This window comes from Alternaria ethzedia (assembly GCF_023757985.1).
Source record: "Alternaria ethzedia strain BMP 0044 chromosome Unknown scaffold_10, whole genome shotgun sequence".
Lineage (NCBI taxonomy): Eukaryota > Fungi > Ascomycota > Dothideomycetes > Pleosporales > Pleosporaceae > Alternaria > Alternaria ethzedia.
Window position 1 is genome coordinate 131,138 of NW_026056203.1, and position 18,775 is coordinate 149,912.

The following is an 18,775-nucleotide window of genomic DNA, read 5'->3' on the forward strand; positions in this document are numbered from 1 at the left end:
GCTTAGACCACTGCTGACGTCGACCCGCGTATGTCGTATTCAGCGAGTATAGCAGCGTCAGTATCTAGCTTTCCGCAATGTCTTCGTCAACTCAGCAAGTCTAGGATATGACAAGCACCGAATGACGCTTTTGTACTACGCTAGGTTTCTGAGCGCTATCAAGGTCCGTGAAAATGACTGCGCTCCTCGTCTTGGTATAACCTCCTATGCAGATAATGCCATGATCCCAATAGTTTACATTCATGACGCCGTTCCAACTCCGATACTATGCACAAGCTTTCTCGTCTGCCCCAACCACATTCATCTAGAATTTCCGTCGTCCAAGTGTCGGCTTCCAGTCGAGCGGGTGTGTCTCTTCCGTGGCATTCTCATCCTGCTTCCAAATCTTGATAGACTTGTCCGACTCTCCAGTAATGAGACGCAGGCCAGTTTTGTCGAATGTGGAGCACATTACACCTGCCTCAGCTTCAAGAGAACCCGGCTGTGCGATACTTTCGCCATGCTGGAACCGATGGCCTGTCTTCCAGTCGTAGAAAGAGGCTTCGCCGTTGTCGCTACCGGCAAACATGATGTTGTCCTCGTTTACGGAGAGTGTGTTGATGATGCTGTTGACCGGCGAGAAATTCTGCATGAAGTCGCCGTTCGGGCACAGCCATTGTTTCGCCGATTGCGCCGATCCAGATGCAAATGTGAATTCAGTAGGATGTGTTGCAAGAGAGCGAACAGACTTCTTGTGATGTGTGAGAACCGTACGCGTCTTTCCAGCGACCAGGTCCCAGAGTCGTATTGTGCTGTCCATGCTTCCAGACAAGACTTGGGGCTCGGCTTCTTGACATTGGATCGAGGAAATGGTTCCCTTGTGGCCTCCGAGAACATGGATGTTGCTGCGCGAGCGCATATCCCAAACGCGGACCACACCATCTCGTCCTCCGGTGCAGAGCACATCCACAGTCGGGTGAAGCGAAAGCGAGTAGACTCCGCTCAAGTGGCCGTGGTAATGTCGAATGACTTTGTTAGTCTCGAGATCCCAGCATTTGACCATCTTGTCTTCTCCGCAAGAGAAGAGATACGGATGCCTTGGGCTCACCGCAAGTCCTCTGACTGCCGAGATGTGTCCTGTCAAGGTGATCTTTAGTTGACCGCTGGCCAGATCCCAAAGCTTGATCGTCCTGTCTGCGGCACCGGTCGCGAACCACTGGTTTCCAGGCTCCATAGCCACCGATCGCACCTAAAGATAGTCAGCCGCTGTCGCTCTCTTGTATAATACTATCGTATAACTTACCCATCCCATATGTCCGCTAATGACGGTCTTGACCTTCCATGGCGCATGCCAGTCGGGCTTCGCTTGACGAACCACGTCCTTCCTGACCAACGCGCTCGACGTTTGGTCTCTACTTGGTGTAGGCCCATGAGCGTTTGGTGCAGCACCCTTGCCTCCTGCTCTCACTGCCAACTGCATCGACTGCGCGTCACGCGCCTTGTCCGCCTTTTCTGAGACACCATCAATCATCTTCTGCATCTTAGGGTCCGAGGCCTTCTCTTCGGCGTTCTGTGCCTTGATCTTCTTGCGTCGCTCCGCCGCTGTAGATGCTGCGCTGGCCATCTTCGCAGCTAGCGCGGGTGGTAGCTCGCGCACATGTTCATATTCGTTGCGAATGCGCGATGCGACGCTGGCCTGGTCTGCGGCAGCTGAGGGCGCTGGTGTGGTTGGGTGTATCGAGAAGCTGCCGTTTGAAGCGTGATCTAGCGCCGCTGATGACGCAAAATCGGCGGCGAATATCTCGCGTGTCCGCTTCGAAGAAGATCGAATGAGCTGTTCCGCTGTACTGAGAGGTCGCGAAGCTGCGGTTTCGGCCATGTTGGCGACGTGGTGTGAAGCAGGGGAGAAGTACTGCATCGATATTAGCTGCGGCTGTTCGCGACCAAGGCGACAGTGATAGGAGAAACTCACGTGTTGACGTATGTGGTGATACTGAAGGCTAACCGCTGGTCGTCGACTCTCCATCGCGAAGTTTCACTAGCGCGCCTCGTGAGCTAAGCCGAGCTAAAGCCGAGCACAATCTTATCTGATCATCTCCTCCGCCCAAGCATTCCCTCACCACGACGCATCCAGAGCACACCTTGCTACCTTATTAAGCGTTGCTTAGCTCGTCAAGTCAGTAATCGCACTCTTTACAAAGTCCTTACGACTTTCTAATCCCCATCTCCCATCTCGCGGAGATCGTCAGAACGGATGCTACTTGGGCGGTTTGTTGTGGTTGGGCGGCTCCTCCTAGGACACGACTTTGGAGCTCGGAATACTACAGCAACGTATCATTCATACGAAGGCAGAATGCACGGTTGTTGGACCTATCTCTAACCTGAATATGTGTCATGGCCCTAGACTTCTCCACGCCGACCATTAACAACGTCTGGCTTCAAGCAGCACCGTATCCTTTGGTACCAGACGTCCATTGATGAGACTATCATATCTTACTCCTGGTGACTCTCTATGACAGCCATATAATTTTGGCCCTCAAACTGCTCCCACGAGTCGACTAAAACGTTGCATACACATAGCAGTATACCCACGCGAAGTATCCACCCCGAGCTATCTACAAAAAGCTTTATCGAACTCGAGCGCGAAAGCTGAACGAAGTCGACAAGATATGATACCACTGTTGCTTTCGACTAAAGCGTACCCCATCTTCCCGAGATCTGGGTAGAGCATCTCAACAGCCTTCGGAGCTAAGAATCCAGGCTTCGAGTAAATGATAGTGGTCTACGGCGATTGGATGTAGGGTCCAATGCACAGATTCCAAGCGGAGGAGCCGACTGGTCTTACTCCGCAGCAGAGAACCCAGGACGCAATGCTGGGAGCTCAATGGGGTTACATGACCGGTGATTTGTACGTAAGAGCCCTCATCTGGTTATTCACATGGGTACCAACTTCGGATCGTCCAATACTCGTCGTGGCTAGACGATCCAATGCCCAACGCTCGCGTGCACACATCAAAATGTGCGGCACATGCAGGGGATACGAGTGAGCCTCTCCTTCGTACACCATGGCACTGTAATATTGCGCCGCAAAGCTCGCATGTCAGATACTGTCAGCACCGCGCACATGTTTTCTGCATCGCGACCACGTTTATGACTGCCCAAAACTGTCGCGAACCTGTGGATACGGAAAACCCAGCGGTCACGGCGACGATGCTTGTTTCCCCAGATCTTCCGGGTTCTCCGCTTCATAGCTCCAGGATTGCGCAAAAGCAGCTGAACGGCGCGCGGTCAAGCACATGCTGCCGAGGAAGTTGAATGGAGAGCCAGACCGAGTCGTCAGATCCTTCCAGAGGAGGAAAGCCACCTCCGCACGAAATGACGCAGGAACGGTTAAACCCTTGCACTCCAACAACAAGGTCGTATTGGCGGCACACCCACCACAAAGTAACTCAAGAGAAAGTGCCCTGTGCCTAGAGTTGCGTATTTCGTGTCTTCAGAATAGGAGTACACAAGCATATCTCTTACAGCCGCCTAGACACACGAATGCAGGTACAACAAGGCCGCCAGTCTTACGCCATGCCACCGTCTTTTTGCCGGGAATTTCGCAGACAGCGGTGGACGTTCGGATGGCGCATCCGTTCGGCGGGTTAGCCATGTTCCTGCGCGACCGAGCTTAGCCAAAGGGTGTAAGCATGGATTATCCCGGATGTTTGGCCGAGAATGGTCGAGATGTCGCGGGGTTTGTAACACTGGATCCTGCGCCATATATCGATTTCTGTGTCGCATTTACGCTTGCCGCCATCCAATGGCCACCCAGTCGGACTGGAGGAGAAAACTTTGACGATTGAGGATCTGCGCAAAGCGACGATGCACATGGTGGTTGGTTTTGCCTCGTTGCGCGACTTCACAGCCTCAGGGCTGCCCCGGATCTTCTCGCTTCGCACTAGTCCCGGAAGCGATTAGATGGGAACGGCCGCACCGTCACTGGCCTCATGAGACCCAATCAGCAAAAGCTTCTAGTCTCTACGGCATGGTTCTTGGCGCCTTGATCAATTCGATCCCTGTTCTATGCTGGAGCTCGCCGTCGCCCAACACCAATGCGCACCAATGATGTCCAATCGACGATCGGATGGCTTCTTACTCGGTTCAATAGCACTACAAGCTCCTCGCAATTTCTACATGACACTCATGAAGATGTAGAGAAAGTTACGCGGTACCATCTCCTTTCTTTGACTCTTCATGATTCACGACCATTCGCTGGCAAGGCGCGCCGCGCCTAGTTGTGTGGCAATAGACTCTACCCTCCCAAGTCCGGCCTCGACGAGCCGCAGCTAGCGATGCGTAGTCTGGGGTAGCGTCATCACGCGCTACCACATCGAGCAATACCTCCAGGGGCTGCTTGAAGATCTCGAACGGGGGCGAACAACACGCCCAGTGTGGAGCCACTTGGGTGCTAGCTTGTTTCTCACCTGGACACGGGTGGCCTACGGTTCCGCTTGATATAAAGAGCTTATGGGAGCCTCCTGTTCGGTTTCCTGCAAGCTTCAACTGTCGTTATACATACATCAAAGAACTTTCACTACACCGATCACCGTATCAACACCAAGACAACCGTCAAAATGAAGACCTTCACCATCGCTGCCTTCGCCGCTCTGGCCTCCGTTGGCTCTGCCCAGCTCAGCAACATCCCCTCTTGCGCCGTATGTTATTTCATGATAACCTTTGCACTCATCACAAACTAACGCCTTTTAGCTTCAATGCTTCCTCGCTCCTCTCCAGAGCGACGGCTGCTCCTCCCTCACCGACTTCGAGTGCCACTGCAAGAAGGGTGCTGAGCTTCTCGGCAAGGTCCAGCCTTGCGTCCAGGGTGCCTGTGAGCAGGAGGACCAGGCCAAGGCCATCTCCGCCGTCCAGGACACCTGCAAGGCTGCCGGTGTTCCCATCAACATCCCCGGCGCCAGCGCTGCTCCCTCCATGGCCAGCTCTGCTGTTGCCAGCGCCACATCCGCTGCCGCCTCCATGGCATCTTCTGCCGCCGCCTCTGCCTCCTCCATGGCTTCCTCCGTCATGTCTGAGGCCTCCGCTGTCGAGTCTGCCGCTTCCTCCATGGCCTCCGAGATGTCCTCCGCCATGATGACCGGCACCCCCACTGCCAGCGAGAGCATGATGAGCATGACCCCCTCTGCCTCCATGTCCGAGTTCACCGGTGCCGCTGCCCAGGCTACCCAGGCTGTTGGTATCCTCGGTGCTGCCGCCCTTGCCATGCTCGCTTTGTAGATACCCTCAAGCCCTTAGTGGCCAGCATGAACGGATTGACTGGTTAGTCATGGTCAGGATGTAATGGAATCACGTTGGGATGGATGGATCGAATCTTGTATTACCACCTAAAACCGATAATGCGATACCTAATATTTCGAACTTGATCCCTTTCTCTCACATCGTTCTACTGTGTCACTTTCTAAAATTGATGCACTTTCCACCTCGTTACATCGCTGCTCATTTCCAATACTTCTAACGCGTCAGAATCTCCCGGTGGCTGTTTGCATTCGGTCGCACCGAAGCTGAAAAGTTGCCCAGTGACGTCAGAGTAAGCACCATCGTGTCGCCGAAATGAGAACACAAGGGTTACCATGCCTTCGTTTGGATTGAAGCTACCCGCGCTTCTAGTATAACAGACGCTACGCATGTGTAATGCACTCTTTTTATGCAAATTGTCACGATGCCCTTTTACCGATTCACCGCAGTGGAAGCGACGGGGGCGCTCTCGTACTGCTATTCTCTTGCGTAATTACCGTAGACGGCCCTTACTCTTAGCTCGGCTCTGGCAGACGTTGTTGTGTCGTTTGCCGATTCAATTGAACACGCTTGGTTTTGTTGATAAATGTCACAATCGATCTCATGTACGTCAAGAGAGCTTGGAGACTAGACGGACGCTGCTGAAAATCCGGTATCTGCCCAGTTGTTGGGAAATATAGTTGTTGCTAGACAAAGTTGCTCTGAGGCTCTTCCCATTGCGAAGCTGTGACAGGTAGCTAGCCACTTACTTAGGTATTTCGTGCAAGGTATACTGCTGAATGAGAACAAGCCTCTCAACATCTAGGCAACTGTTCGACGATACCCAGCTGCGTCATCTCACCGATGACCAAACACTCAGCTTGAGTGACAACTCGATCAGAAGCGCAATGCATGACAATAGAACTCTCGTTCCAAGATTTGCGCTTACCCCTTCAAGAAATACATGATCCTGAAAAAGGGAAACTACCCCAGCTGAAGTCTAGATCGCGTGCATGCTGCAGGCGCAACGTTAGTAAGCGTTGTAAAGATGACTACTCGCTGCAGCAGACAAGGCAACCACACAAAATTAATTCGTGACGTCAATTCCGGCGTACGTAGATAGCTAAAAGGGCGCTGTCGTGCTTTGAGATGCAAGTGAGGGGTCACATCACGTAGAGAGCGGACGAGCGTAGTTGCAACATCGCTAACTTCAAATCCGCAACCCTTTCTAAACATTCATCATGGCTTCAGAACCCGAACCATACACGATATCAGTCCCCGATTCCGCAATCGAAAAGCTCAAACGAAAGCTCTCAGATACCGACTTCCCAGATGAGCTCGACACACCCGATCAATGGCCCTACGGCTCACCCCTCTCCGACATCAAGCGACTAGCAAAACACTGGGAAACTAACTTCTCATGGCGAGACGCCGAATCCAAAATGAACGAGCTGCCAAACTATCGCAAAAAAGTCCAAGTCGACGGGTTCGGGCAGATCGACATACACTTCGTCTACAAGAGAAGCTCCAACCCCAACGCCATACCCCTCCTCTTCAGCCACGGCTGGCCAGGCTCCTTCCTCGAAGTCACAAAATTACTACCGCTTCTTGAAGCTGGCGAGAAAGCAGGGAAACCCGCATTCCACGTCGTCGCGCCGTCTTTGCCGAACTTTGGGTTTAGTCAGAGGATCAGCAAGCCTGGATTTGCGTTGTCGCAATACGCGGAGACGTGCCATCGGTTGATGCAAGACCTTGGGTACGAGAAATACGTTACGCAGGGTGGTGATTGGGGTTTTTGGATTACGAGATCGATGGGGTTGCTGTATCCTGACTATGTTCTCGCAAGTCACATCAACATGGTGCGCGCGCAAGCACCGACGTTCACATCGCAGCCTGCACTTGCTCTACAGCACGCCATTACTCCTTACACAGAAGTCGAGAGTAAAGGAATTGAGCGCTCAGAATGGTTTCTCAACGAAGGTCAGGCGTATCGCCAGCTACAATCTACGAAACCACAAACACTCTCCTACGCATTCGCTGATAGTCCCGTGGCGCTGTTGGCATGGATCTACGAGAAGCTGATCGACTGGACGGACGGTTATCCTTGGACCGACGATGAGGTGCTTACTTGGGTTAGTGTGTACTGGTTCAGCACTGCAGGGCCCAATGCGCATGTGAGGATCTACTATGAAGCACAACATAATCCTACGGATCTGATTCCGAATCGAGAGCGCACGACGACGTGGATTGATCGGGTGAAGTTGGGGGTTGCGCACTTTCCTAAGGAGATTACTGTTGTGCCGAGGGTATGGGCGAAGACTTTGGGTGAGTTATCCTCGTGACGATGAGGTTGTGGCCTTTACTGACTCGTCTGCCACTAGGTCCTCTCGTTCACGAGAGTGTTCACGATAAGGGTGGGCATTTCGCTGCGCATGAAAGGCCGGATGTGATCGTTGCTGATTTACAGAAGATGTTTGGCAAGGACGGGCCGTGTTACGGCATAGTTCCAGGAAAGTCGGGTTATTGATATGAGTTCATGGATTTGAACAATTTCGATGAATGATATGATGAAGAACTATTATATGTAATGTCATTATTTAACAGGTGCCGGCTTTATTAGCTCAGCCGTCGAGTCTCGAGCGCCTTCGCACGAGAAGTCGAACGCGGCCATGTGCGCGTCTGTTGGCTTTTCGGCCGTGTATCGCGTGATGGCTTTGGCTTCCTCGCGACTTCGTAATGGGGAGAGAACTCGTCCCGGTACCGGATCGATATCATCTTCAGATACCAATGTCGATCGCGACAAGTCCTTCTCTGCCGCCGAAGCGGAAGAATTGAATGTAAGCCAGTGGATTATAAGAGCATCCCAGCAAACGTCCACCAAACAGATCGCAAGGCATATCATGCCCAGCTCTTCGCCCCTGGTAAGGAAGAATTGCACCATGTTCGCCGCCGTTGGTATCTCTATCAAGAGCGACCCAATGATACTCTTCCACAGCAGTGTCTTGATATTCTTCCTAGCTGGCGTATCCTGTCCTCCATGCACTGTATCATCATGCTGACTCGACTTCCTCTTGAAGATCCTGGAAAGAGTTGATGCACCAGGCAGCCCTACGACCGGATAAAGTAGGTAAAAGAAGACCACAGTCAGAATGATATTCGTAAAGAAGTTGACCACGGTGAACGGTATCGATGCGATGCCGCGAATGCCAAAGTGGCAGCGTCCGTCCGATTCGTGCAACTCGGTGACGTGGTTGAGATAGGAGTTAATGGCGACAGTACCGTACAACACGACAATCATGGCCATGCAACATAAGTATATCTTGTCTTTGCGCCTATTAACGAAAGGCGCGCGGACGACATGGATGCGTTCGACCAAGAAGATATAGCTACCATATGTTAGCAAATGGCGGAGCTTCTTCGATGCACACTTACATGATAGCTTTGATCAACGTGTAGAAGATCAAGCAAACCCATGTACCCGCAACGCAGAGCTCGTAGGTATAGAGCCCCTGGCCTGCCACAAGAACGGCTGAGCAGATGATGAACATCAAGACCAGTACGTATAGCATGAAGACAAGCGCAGACATGAGGCGATGCTTTCTCAAGATGCGGCGTTTGAGTTTCTCGAACCGTGAACCTATGGTCTGTGTCAGAAAGTGAACGCGCGACTGGTCCAAACTTGATGGCGTGATACATGTTGCAAAGGCCATCGTCTGCCTTGAAATTGATTGGGTGCGGAAGAAGAACTTACCCAATAACAGCGAGCACACCATCATGCACAACAGTGATATGATCGTGAAGATCGACCTATCCCGTGGAAGTTCGCCATTGTCGATGAAAACGTTCGAGTTCCGAAAATCCTCTTGCCGCACCTGTAGGGGGAGGGCTTGAGCAGCAAACGTCTGCATCAAGAAAAGACAGGCGAACAGCCTCATTCTTGACAGAAGTTCGGAACCGATATCGAAACGAGTCGTACGCGTTCGCAGAAAGAAAGACGTGATCAATAATCATTCGATTGGGGATCCTTGAGTCCTTAACTGGACCCTTTTCGCAACCTGACATCTGTCTTGGTCCCACAAAATGACGCTCCATTATTTTCTTCTTGCGTAAATCATATGGTCAAGCCTATGATCGACCGGGAGTTGCTAGGGACTGTGGCGCTGAGGGCGATCGTTTTGCTTGACTTCCAATGTTGCGTGAGGCTGATTGGGTTTACGCTAGTCATGCGGAGATGGGCCCGGCTGGCCGATGCGGCCTCGAACGCGAGATTCCCGGTGAGAAATCCACGTGCGTGCCGCTGCTCCCGTTCCTAGCAGCTGTTGGATGCGTTTTTTCTCAAATATCTCCGTCAGGGACAGGGTCGGTATTAGAGGCCGGTGTGCATTTTGCTTTTTCTACCTGACAGGTGTCATGGCTCGCTGATTCTTACCATATGTCGCGATGTCTCAACCATGCATACTTCACCCATTCGTACCCCACGTTGTCGAGCGGAAAATCCTGTTGGCTTCCCCTGGCGAGGATCCTAGTCCAACGTCTAACTGGATCTCATCCCTTTGGAGCCAATATTGCCGTATCGGGATTGCGACAATCCGCCGAACGCCATTGCGCCATTCTCTTGCTTTGCTGAAAGATCCTGATCTTGATCTCCGAGGATGAATTTTGCCGATGTTGCAACGGCCTGTTCTTCGCTCACGGGCAACATCTCGTTCCATTCCAGAAACAACCATAGCCAGGATAGAGCACATTCGATGTGCCCTGAGGTAGGTGAAGATGTGCTCAGCAGGACCTTGCACGTCTCCTGTCTTCTCCAAAGAGACAGCTGGTGAAGCTGGATAGTACACAGCCCTCAGATCTGGCAGGGGTCGCAGGGATGCTGAATCATAGTAGTCTGAACGAGTGGCTCCGAGGAATGAGCTGAGCAGATTGACTTCGGAAACTCACGAACAACTGTGGGGACTCTCGTAAACTTTGCGTACACTTTTCGCACGTTCGTACCCCACGCCGTGGGGTGCAAGGAGTATTGCGAATTCTCGGTCAGAGTTGGCTATACGAGCATGTGATTGATACAAGGTCGTTTCGGTCGATGATCGCTGGTATATGCGCGCTGCGAGAGCATCCTGAAACCCCTGCTGGTATCCACGGGGAATTTCTCGTCACAGCCCATTTTGCTGATCACACTTCTATCCAGATGTAGAATTTGATCCCCTAACGGCCAGAGAATGTTGAAACGATGCGCGCGGCCTTCTGATTCGGCGTGAAGAAGTAGCTGCGGCAGGTCAGTAGGCCCTTGAAGTGGCGTGTGGTAACTAACTTGTTCGCCCAGTGCGCGTTCAACCAGCTCCTCCCGCGAAAGCTCAATGAAGACATCGTGAAACCGGCCTTCTCCGACTGCAACTAGTGGTGATATATTGACTTTCGCTCGGTCATATATCAAAGTAGGAACACAGCCGCATTGCAACCTTGGAAGTGAAGGTTGCCAAATGTGATGTGCGTGTGCGATGTGCGTCCCGGCGGATGTCGCGCATACGCGCACGGCGCGTCGCACTAGAGCGGATCTGGACTTGCCGGATCGCTGATCTCCGAAAGCATCTATGTAGCCATCCACTCACAACTCTACAACTGCACCTCAACCAATAATGAGTGGCGATACAAGATTGAAAATGAAGCGGAGAGGCGGCCCGCGCAGTAGAACAGGTATGTGCCGTGATCTATGAAACTCTGCTGCGATGCTGAGATAAGCTAATGCCATCAAGGCTGGTACGTCTGGCTGCTATTTTCATCGCGAAAACCTGTACTTCTGGCTGACTGAGTCGCTCCAGCGCCACCTGCAAACGCCGTCACACCCGCTGCGATGAGAAAAGGCCAGTATGCGGGAATTGCGAGCGTCTCAACCTCGACTGCGAGCTATCCGAGGAGATCGTATGGGCTACTCCTCGTGTCGATACAACACCGGACGAACCAAACAATGATGCGCCGCTTCTCGTTGACGTGTTTAGGACACGAATGAATGATCTTGATCTTCCTGAAAACTCTTTGTCAAATCAGAACTACATACCTGCTAATGGAGTCACGACAGCAGGTTCCGACGAAGCGAACGGTCCGAAGAAGGTACGCTTGACACCAGAAAGCGCCTTTTTACTCCAGACCTATGTACGCACCGTCGCAACATGGATGGATATCTTTGATCATGCCAGCACCTTTCAGCACAAAATCCCACAGCTGGTCCTCAGATCGCCGCTTCTGTTTCACTGTGTATGCGCCTTTACCGCCAACTATCTTGCCCTTTCCAATTCGAGCCATGATCCTTCTTGGCAAGTCACAGCTTCCAAGCATTATGGCGAATCGTTGCGCCTACTCATAGAAGCTTTGAGCATGCCTTCGCACGAACATGCGCTTACCGCAAGTATGCTGCTCTTGAGCTACGAAATCCACGGAGCTTTGCGCTCTGAAGACTATCGGCGACACTTCCTAGGCCTTACAGTACTAATCAAATCACGACATGTTACTGCACAGTCAAGCGGCACTGATCTGGCCAACTTCTGGATCTATATCCGACACGAGATCGTTGTAGCTATGGCTAGCGAGCAGCCTCTGGTACTAGACCCTGCAGAGTGGGAGGTGTCCTGGGTAGAGGGTGAGACTAGAGAAGATGTTTTGGGAAACCACATGCTTTGGATATTAGCGCGAGTTCTCAATCTCATTTTTGGACCAGATGGACGAACTGAAGCAGGTAAAGAGCAGCGCCAAAGCTTCCTGCACGAGATCGAAATGTGGCGAAGGGGGCTTTCTGACACGTTTGTTGGTATTTCATACGGGGAGAAAGACGAAGATGGCTTTGGCAAAGTATACTTCCCAGTGGCGGCCGCAGCCGCCACAGCATTTTGTACGTTTATAGAAGCACGTAGCGCTCAACATGATCTAACGGGTCCAGGGTATCATATAACACATATTCTGCTCTATGCAGAGCCGGAGCTTCAAGACGAGGCCTACATTCCTCTGATTCAAGAGCAGGCTATGGAGATAACCGACATAGCAATATCAGATTTCCCCCCATCGCTGATGGTATTCTCTACGCATGGTCTTTTCTATGGTACGTATCCATCCTTCCGGCTACACATAGTCAAATGATTTTACGATCACAGCGAAACGGTAACTGATACGTTCTAGCCGCGAAACACATCCATGGGATCTCAAGAAAGGCGCGTATCTGGAACGTCTTGAACGAGGTTGAGCGGCAAACTGGATACAACACGAGTACGACCGTGAGGCTTCTCCAGACTTTGGTGGAGGAAGGCGCGCAAAGCCATAGCGCAAATATCTTATGAGCGATTCCTCTTGCTTCGAAAGGAAAGCCATCATAGTTCACCAGTCTCTGCCTACCAAGTACCTGGAGAATGGCCGGCATCGGACCGAGCCGCCTCGTTGGTCAGCTGCGGGCTGAAGCGAAGCCAACGACTGATCAAGCATTGACTGCGAGGCTTCTGGGGTGATGATGGGGTCGGAAGTTTTCATCCTATCGCATTGTCTGGGTGTAGCGACTTCGGTCACACTCCAGAGTAGTGGCGCGTAGAGCACACCTCTTACTGGTAATCATTACCGTTACCCACCCCACGTACATCCTCAGGCCCAACACGGATGCTGGAAACAATTCAAAGACATCTCCAAAGACACGGTCAATCACGATTTCAAATTTCCTTATCTATCAGGTTTCGTTCCAAGACAAAGCTGTGACAAGATTTGGCATGCGCAGCCGGGTTCTGGCGCACGTCGCGAGGCTGCGCCGCCTGCACAGCCCGCGAAAAGTCGGGTAGGCAGCAGCAACACAACCAGTCGAAAGATGTCCCATGTTCTGACAAGCGACTGGGCAGCGCATATCAGTACCCTTTTCGCGACTTTTGTGAGCGTATCGCATGAACTTGTTCAGCTTTTGGATATCGACAACGCCACAACTTCGTTTATGCGCGGGTAGTCTCAGCCATGCACGACAGGTTGTTTCGCGCAGCCTCCACGAGAGTGTTGATGGGACGTTGGTTATATTCGCCACTCCAACCGATTTCAAAATGCCATATTCATCATTCTTTCTCACACCATTATGGCACCTCCACTCAATTCTCAAGATGATCGTGCAGCGTTCGTTGACGCTTGTATTAACAAGCGTAAGAAAGCGATGCATGCCTGGGAGTCACTTGGCTTGATCAGTGAGAAGTTACACGATGAGCAACACGGCTACTTTGTCAACAAGGAAAAGGCCGACAAGGCTAACGAACTGCAAAGAGTGGTTGAGGGAATAGCAAAGTCGTTCGCTACCTCGTATCGTGGCACCATTGAAGAACTCCATACTTACCTGGCTGAGGAGAATGCCTTCTCGGAAGATGTCCTCCGGCTCGGACAAGAATTTGGAGTGAAGATATGGGGCCGTATAGAAGACGGCGAAATACGCTCGTCAGGTGAATCCCAAGGAAACGGCATCGAGGAGCAGGACTGGGACGACCCAAAAGACCGCCAGAAGTGAGCACTTGATGCGTTCTCATAAACGACCTTACTGACTCCCTCTTAGTATTCTGTTCTACATCCGATGCTGGCTCATATGTACCGTGGTCAGAGAGTACAGGGCGACTCCACGAAAAGGGAAAGCAAAAGGCCGGACTCGCGAATTAAGTCCATCTCAAGATCAACAGAATGAAGATACCGTCGAAGATCTCGCAGAAATTGACAGCCCCAGAATCATAGGTGGATCGTTTCGGGCGCCAGAGCCACCACGTATGTATCCAACACCGGAACCGCGCAGAGATACGGCATCCACCAATGTCAACGAGAAGGCTACAAGCACTGGTTTCACCTCCGTGAACAAGACCACAACCCCGAGTAAGAGGAAAGCGCAATATTCCCACGAACGAACACCTTCTGGGAAGCTTCCGAAGCCTTCAAAGGGCGGTCGAACGGTTCCTGTCCTCACTAATCAGTCACGAGATCCCTACTCGATCCCCATATCCCCTCCCACGCTCTCCCCTATATCTCCTCCCGCGTTTCCGAATCTAGGCCGCTCATCGTTTGGAAGACGAAGAGAGTCCACATACGACTCAGACGCGACTTGGGCACCGCCTCGTGAAGAAACTGCAGATGCGGAAACGGTGGTCGATGCGGAGGAGACCAACCCAGGAGAAGTCGGTAAGTTCTTTGCTCCCCGAGCAACAACAAACATCTAAGCCAACCTGCATAAGACTCGCGAATCCAGAACGACATCGCCACATACAATGCAGATGACATGCAGTACGAGTACGAAAATGACATCAACAACGCCGCCGGCCCATCGGGCACCTACCGAAACCCGCTCAGACAAGACTCGGTCATACCAGACACACAAACGCAAAACGATGCAGTAGATGCTATCATCTACCCTCCAAGTGGCCAAATCATCCAAATCGACGAAGATACATCAAGCGATGCATACACCGACGCCATAATCCGCTCCCTCATCTCCGACCCCTCCCCCACGACCCGCCAAGCGCGCATATACCGTCTCGAACTCTATAGACTTCTTGTCTCCTACCTAAACGGCATCAAGAACTTCGATCCCACCAACTATGATTCCGCGGCTGAAGAACGCATGGATTTCCTACTCAATCAATTTCACTGCACCAACGCTGATGCGTGGCATGCTGATCGCAAGGATAGTGCGCTTCGCCTGCATCTCGCGTTCGAGAAATGGATGAGTATGCGTCACCGTCTCGCTGCTTTTCGCAGCGTGACGGGTTACTTTGGGTCGCCGGGAAGACAGTGGGAGGAGTTTCTGAGAGGGTTGAATGATATACCGCATGCGGAGGCTATTCTAGCTTTTGTGGATCTGAAGGATGCTGGGGATGGGGAAGAGAGTGGGAGGGTGCTTGGTGATGGGTTTGATAATGATCTTATGATGATGTTTGATGGATTAACGAAGTTTCAGGATTGTAATGGGCCAGAGGCTTTCAAGGGTGTGAGGAAGTTCAATGAGAGATTGTTGGTGTGGTTTAGGGATGAGTGAATGGGTGGATGTAGACACAAGATAGACTACACGTAAGACGCAACTGAGACGATACGTGATGCGCTTGCTAATTTGAGATTCCTCGCCATGAAGGCTTGAGGTGAGGTAAAAGCTTCGGACAACCATGGGGTATATGGACTGATCACATCTGCATGTTTCGGAAAGTTGTAGTACCTAGGCACCTAGGGAGTGTATAATCTCTCGCCCACACAGCTTTGCAGCGACTACACATTCGTCCTTCGCGATCAAACTCTCCATGATTACGACCATTCCTTCTTGCTTCCAGTCAGCCAGTAACTACCAGACTTGTTACGACATGCAGCAATTATCCGGCCCAAGGTCCAGCGCTGGCGCGGAGGGCGATTGCTTCGATCGAGCTCTCGAAGATGCACGAGCGGGCAAGTGGGTAGACACCCAAGGTAGCTTTTGAGTAGAAGTAGGCGTGAATCTCGTCGCAGAGGAAGCGACATGTCATAGATAGTTCGGTTGGTGCGCTTCGGTCGATGTAGGTGATTAGTCGCTCTTGTGGGTGTGCGGTCCGATTTTGCTTGGGCTCCTGACGAAAGAGGTAGTCGTAGATCTCGTAGCGCAGTTCTTTAGGGAGACGGAGGAGAGGGCTGGAAGGAGTGGACAAAGCCATGACGGACGGGTTATGTCGAGGCGGTAAAGGACGTTGAGTGAGTTTGTAGGTTCGGAGATCTTTTAAGAAGCTGAGATAGGAAGCCTCAAGGAAGAGGCAAGGCTGTGAATGGTCAAGTACTTTCAGAAGGTGACATGTGGGTTGGCGTTATGGCACGCCTTGTGATGCATGATGACGTACTACCTGGTATGCTTTTGGTGATTCGATAATGGTCAAAGAAGTCGGATTTGTAACATCCCGGAGCCTTCTCAAGCGGTGCGTCCAACAGTAAACTATTGCAGGCCACAAGTGACTCAAAGAGCATAATATTCGGATAAAAGCATAGAATTGTTGCATTTTCCGTCCTTGCTCCAACGCCACGCGAATGCAAGTCATGTAAAAGAGGCATATTACATATCCCATATCTAACTCCACAGCCTCAGCGTTCCATCCGCACCAGCCGACACACACCACGGCTCCCTCGGATGCCAGTCCAGACCCATAACACCGAGCCTGCTCTTGACCTTGTGTCCGCGCAGTACCTTCAAAGGAACGATAGTCGCGTTCTCCATAAGGTCACCCACGACCTTTCCGTGGAAGATCTGGATAGTGCCGTCGTCGGAGGTATCGGCGAAGAGGGGCAGACCTCCTTGATGGAAGCGCACTGAACGGATAGCTTCCTTGTGGAAACGGAGGGTCTTGTAGGGTTTGTTGGAGAGGTCGAGGTCGTGCCAGAGGAGACGCTAGATGGGGAGTTAATTTCTGCTTTGCTAGTGTTATGGTATATGGGAAACTTACCTTGTCGTATGTTCCGACAATGATATTGTCACCACCGGGATGCACATCTATGGACGAGATCCATTTAGCACCTGGTTGCAAGATCTTGACGAGTTCCTGCTTGGCGAGATCATAGCTGCGGATGGTGTTGCGGGTGGCGACGAAGAAGATGGCTTTGGAGGGGTGGAATTGGGCGGTTTGCGCGATACCCTTGAGGCGGCGGAAAGGCAGTTGAGTGAGGTGTTTCGAGACGGTATGGATGGCAACTGCTGTGCTTTGACCGCGGGGCGATACGGTGGCGAAGTAGTCTCCTCTCCGGTGCCAGTTGACAATCTTGACTGCTGCTCGGACTTCGACTTGAACGAGGACGCCCTTGTTCTCCAAACGGGCTCCTGGACGACTCCACTTGCCTGGTGCTGCTTTAGGTGCCTCGCCAAATGTTGTTGTGGTGGGCTTCGAGGCTGCGTAACCCCAACCAGCGTCGAGGACCTCGCGACTGGCTTGCTCTACGTCCGGTGAAAGGAGTGCGAAAGGTACGATTAGGTAGACGTTCTCACCGCAAGCAGCAGCTACCACGGATGTCTCCTTGGTGGGTCTCCATTGTACTGCATCCACGGCCTCCTCATCTGATAGCTTTGCGTTCCAGACCTGGCGACCGGTCAACAGCTCCCAGATCCTTACGTAGCCGTCGTCACCTCCACTGGCAACAAAGATACCGTTAGGATCGACCGAAACACAACGTACGCGTCCTTCTTGTCCGCGGTATATCGCTGCGCATGTAGTCGGGAAAGGCTTGAGCTCTTCAGGGTTCGGCAGCTTAGGTAGCAGTGATTCAGGGTCGATGTTGAGTCGGTTTCTCCGGATACGGGGAGCCAAGTAGAGATCCAAGCTTCGCTCAAACCGTTCCTTGACGAATGTCTCGTAACCAGGGACCTTGCGCAGCGCATCGTAGTTCTTGGGCAGGAAGTCTGTCTCCCGCTCCTCATCGTCTTGCTCCAGCCACTTCTGTTCCTCGACCTTATCTGGCAAGTACTCGGGCGGTGGGTGGTAACTCGCTTCGTAGCCAGGCGGTGGCAGCTTGGGGGCGGGAATGTGCATTGTGTTATCGGGTCGGGGCTTCTCGTCCGCCCATACGTCAAAAGTGAAAACGTCTTGCTCTTCCTCCTGCTCCTCCGGTGCCCTGTATGGCTTGATGCGGCCTTCCCTAATCGCCTTGACGATCTTCATGACGCGCTTCGCTTCGTGCTTGGAGGGGATGAATCGTCGCTTGGGCTCTGGCGCAGCGCTCAGTGGCATAATCTCCGTGTTGACGCCAGAGAAGTAGGCGACCATCTCTGGATATGGGTCGTAACCATCTTCCACGATCTCGTTCCTTGTGAGCCTCTTGAGTACATCGAGCTCCTCGGGCGATAGATTCAGCGGTTTTCCTGTCTGGGGATCCGTCAAGCCTGTCCAGCCCTTGGGTATGTCGATGCTGTCCAACAGCGCATCCAGCGCCTCTCCCTTTGCCGGACGCATGATCTTCTTGCCGTTGATATCGTAGCCAATGTGCGGGTATTCATCGTAGTACTTGAGGTCGATGTTGCCGATCGTGTTGGTAGCTTCGGCGTCAGAATCGTCAGACTCGTAGACTGGGTCGATTTCTTTGTAGATGTAGCGAGTGTTGCCGTGCGCATCGGTGGTGACAGTGTAGTTGGGCTTCAGGTCTTCATCGTCTTCTAGTTCCCCATTTGTGCCACCCACGTCCAGATCCATCTCGTGGGTAGGTACGCCATTCTTCTTGCGCAGTGGAACATCCGAGGTATTCAGGTTGCGCATTTCTTCACGAATCTGCTCTGCATCGCTGTCTTCCTCCTCCTCTTCATCCTCGTCGGAAAGACCCTCGATCACACTGCTAGCATCGGTATCGGCGCCTTCATCTTGGCTGTCGTCCGAGTCGTCCTCGGAATGCGACAGGATGCCCTCGAGCAGTCCGTCGGCCAATTCACCTTCCGAGTCACTGGGCTCGGGCGCCGGACGCGTCACTACCTTTCTCTTGCGCGGGTTGCTTGACATTTTCGGCGATTGATGTTTCCTCGTCACGTTCACCGCGGACTGTCGCAACT

At 52.2% G+C, this 18,775-nt stretch overlaps 7 protein-coding genes across 7 annotated transcripts; 3 read left to right on the top strand and 4 right to left on the bottom strand.

The window, feature by feature from the left end:
* Positions 1 to 304: 304 nt before the first annotated feature.
* PRP46 (pre-mRNA-splicing factor prp46) lies at positions 305 to 1,858 on the bottom strand (the record flags this gene model as incomplete). The annotated part of the gene is made up of 2 exons (XM_049376582.1): positions 305 to 1,228; positions 1,283 to 1,858. 2 exons carry the CDS (start codon positions 1,856 to 1,858, stop codon positions 305 to 307), a joined length of 1,500 nt encoding a protein of 499 aa, XP_049233438.1.
* Positions 1,859 to 4,598: 2,740 nt separating this feature from the next.
* J4E87_004966 (uncharacterized protein) lies at positions 4,599 to 5,256 on the top strand (the record flags this gene model as incomplete). The annotated part of the gene is made up of 2 exons (XM_049376583.1): positions 4,599 to 4,679; positions 4,732 to 5,256. 2 exons carry the CDS (start codon positions 4,599 to 4,601, stop codon positions 5,254 to 5,256), a joined length of 606 nt encoding a protein of 201 aa, XP_049233439.1.
* A 1,238-nt stretch (positions 5,257 to 6,494) lies between these two features.
* Positions 6,495 to 7,780, top strand: J4E87_004967 (uncharacterized protein; the record flags this gene model as incomplete). Its single annotated transcript, XM_049376584.1, has 2 exons — positions 6,495 to 7,578; positions 7,635 to 7,780. The coding sequence occupies 2 exons, from the start codon at positions 6,495 to 6,497 to the stop codon at positions 7,778 to 7,780; spliced, it is 1,230 nt and encodes a 409-aa protein (XP_049233440.1).
* Positions 7,781 to 7,846: 66 nt separating this feature from the next.
* On the bottom strand, positions 7,847 to 8,840 carry J4E87_004968 (uncharacterized protein; the record flags this gene model as incomplete). The annotated part of the gene is made up of 2 exons (XM_049376585.1): positions 7,847 to 8,639; positions 8,686 to 8,840. 2 exons carry the CDS (start codon positions 8,838 to 8,840, stop codon positions 7,847 to 7,849), a joined length of 948 nt encoding a protein of 315 aa, XP_049233441.1.
* Positions 8,841 to 13,345: 4,505 nt separating this feature from the next.
* J4E87_004969 (uncharacterized protein) lies at positions 13,346 to 15,274 on the top strand (the record flags this gene model as incomplete). Its single annotated transcript, XM_049376586.1, has 3 exons — positions 13,346 to 13,761; positions 13,811 to 14,421; positions 14,475 to 15,274. 3 exons carry the CDS (start codon positions 13,346 to 13,348, stop codon positions 15,272 to 15,274), a joined length of 1,827 nt encoding a protein of 608 aa, XP_049233442.1.
* A 325-nt stretch (positions 15,275 to 15,599) lies between these two features.
* J4E87_004970 (uncharacterized protein) lies at positions 15,600 to 15,914 on the bottom strand (the record flags this gene model as incomplete). The annotated part of the gene is made up of 1 exon (XM_049376587.1): positions 15,600 to 15,914. The coding sequence occupies one exon, from the start codon at positions 15,912 to 15,914 to the stop codon at positions 15,600 to 15,602; it is 315 nt and encodes a 104-aa protein (XP_049233443.1).
* A 404-nt stretch (positions 15,915 to 16,318) lies between these two features.
* On the bottom strand, positions 16,319 to 18,725 carry ERB1 (Ribosome biogenesis protein erb1; the record flags this gene model as incomplete). Its single annotated transcript, XM_049376588.1, has 2 exons — positions 16,319 to 16,636; positions 16,692 to 18,725. 2 exons carry the CDS (start codon positions 18,723 to 18,725, stop codon positions 16,319 to 16,321), a joined length of 2,352 nt encoding a protein of 783 aa, XP_049233444.1.
* Between the last annotated feature and the right edge of the window lie 50 nt (positions 18,726 to 18,775).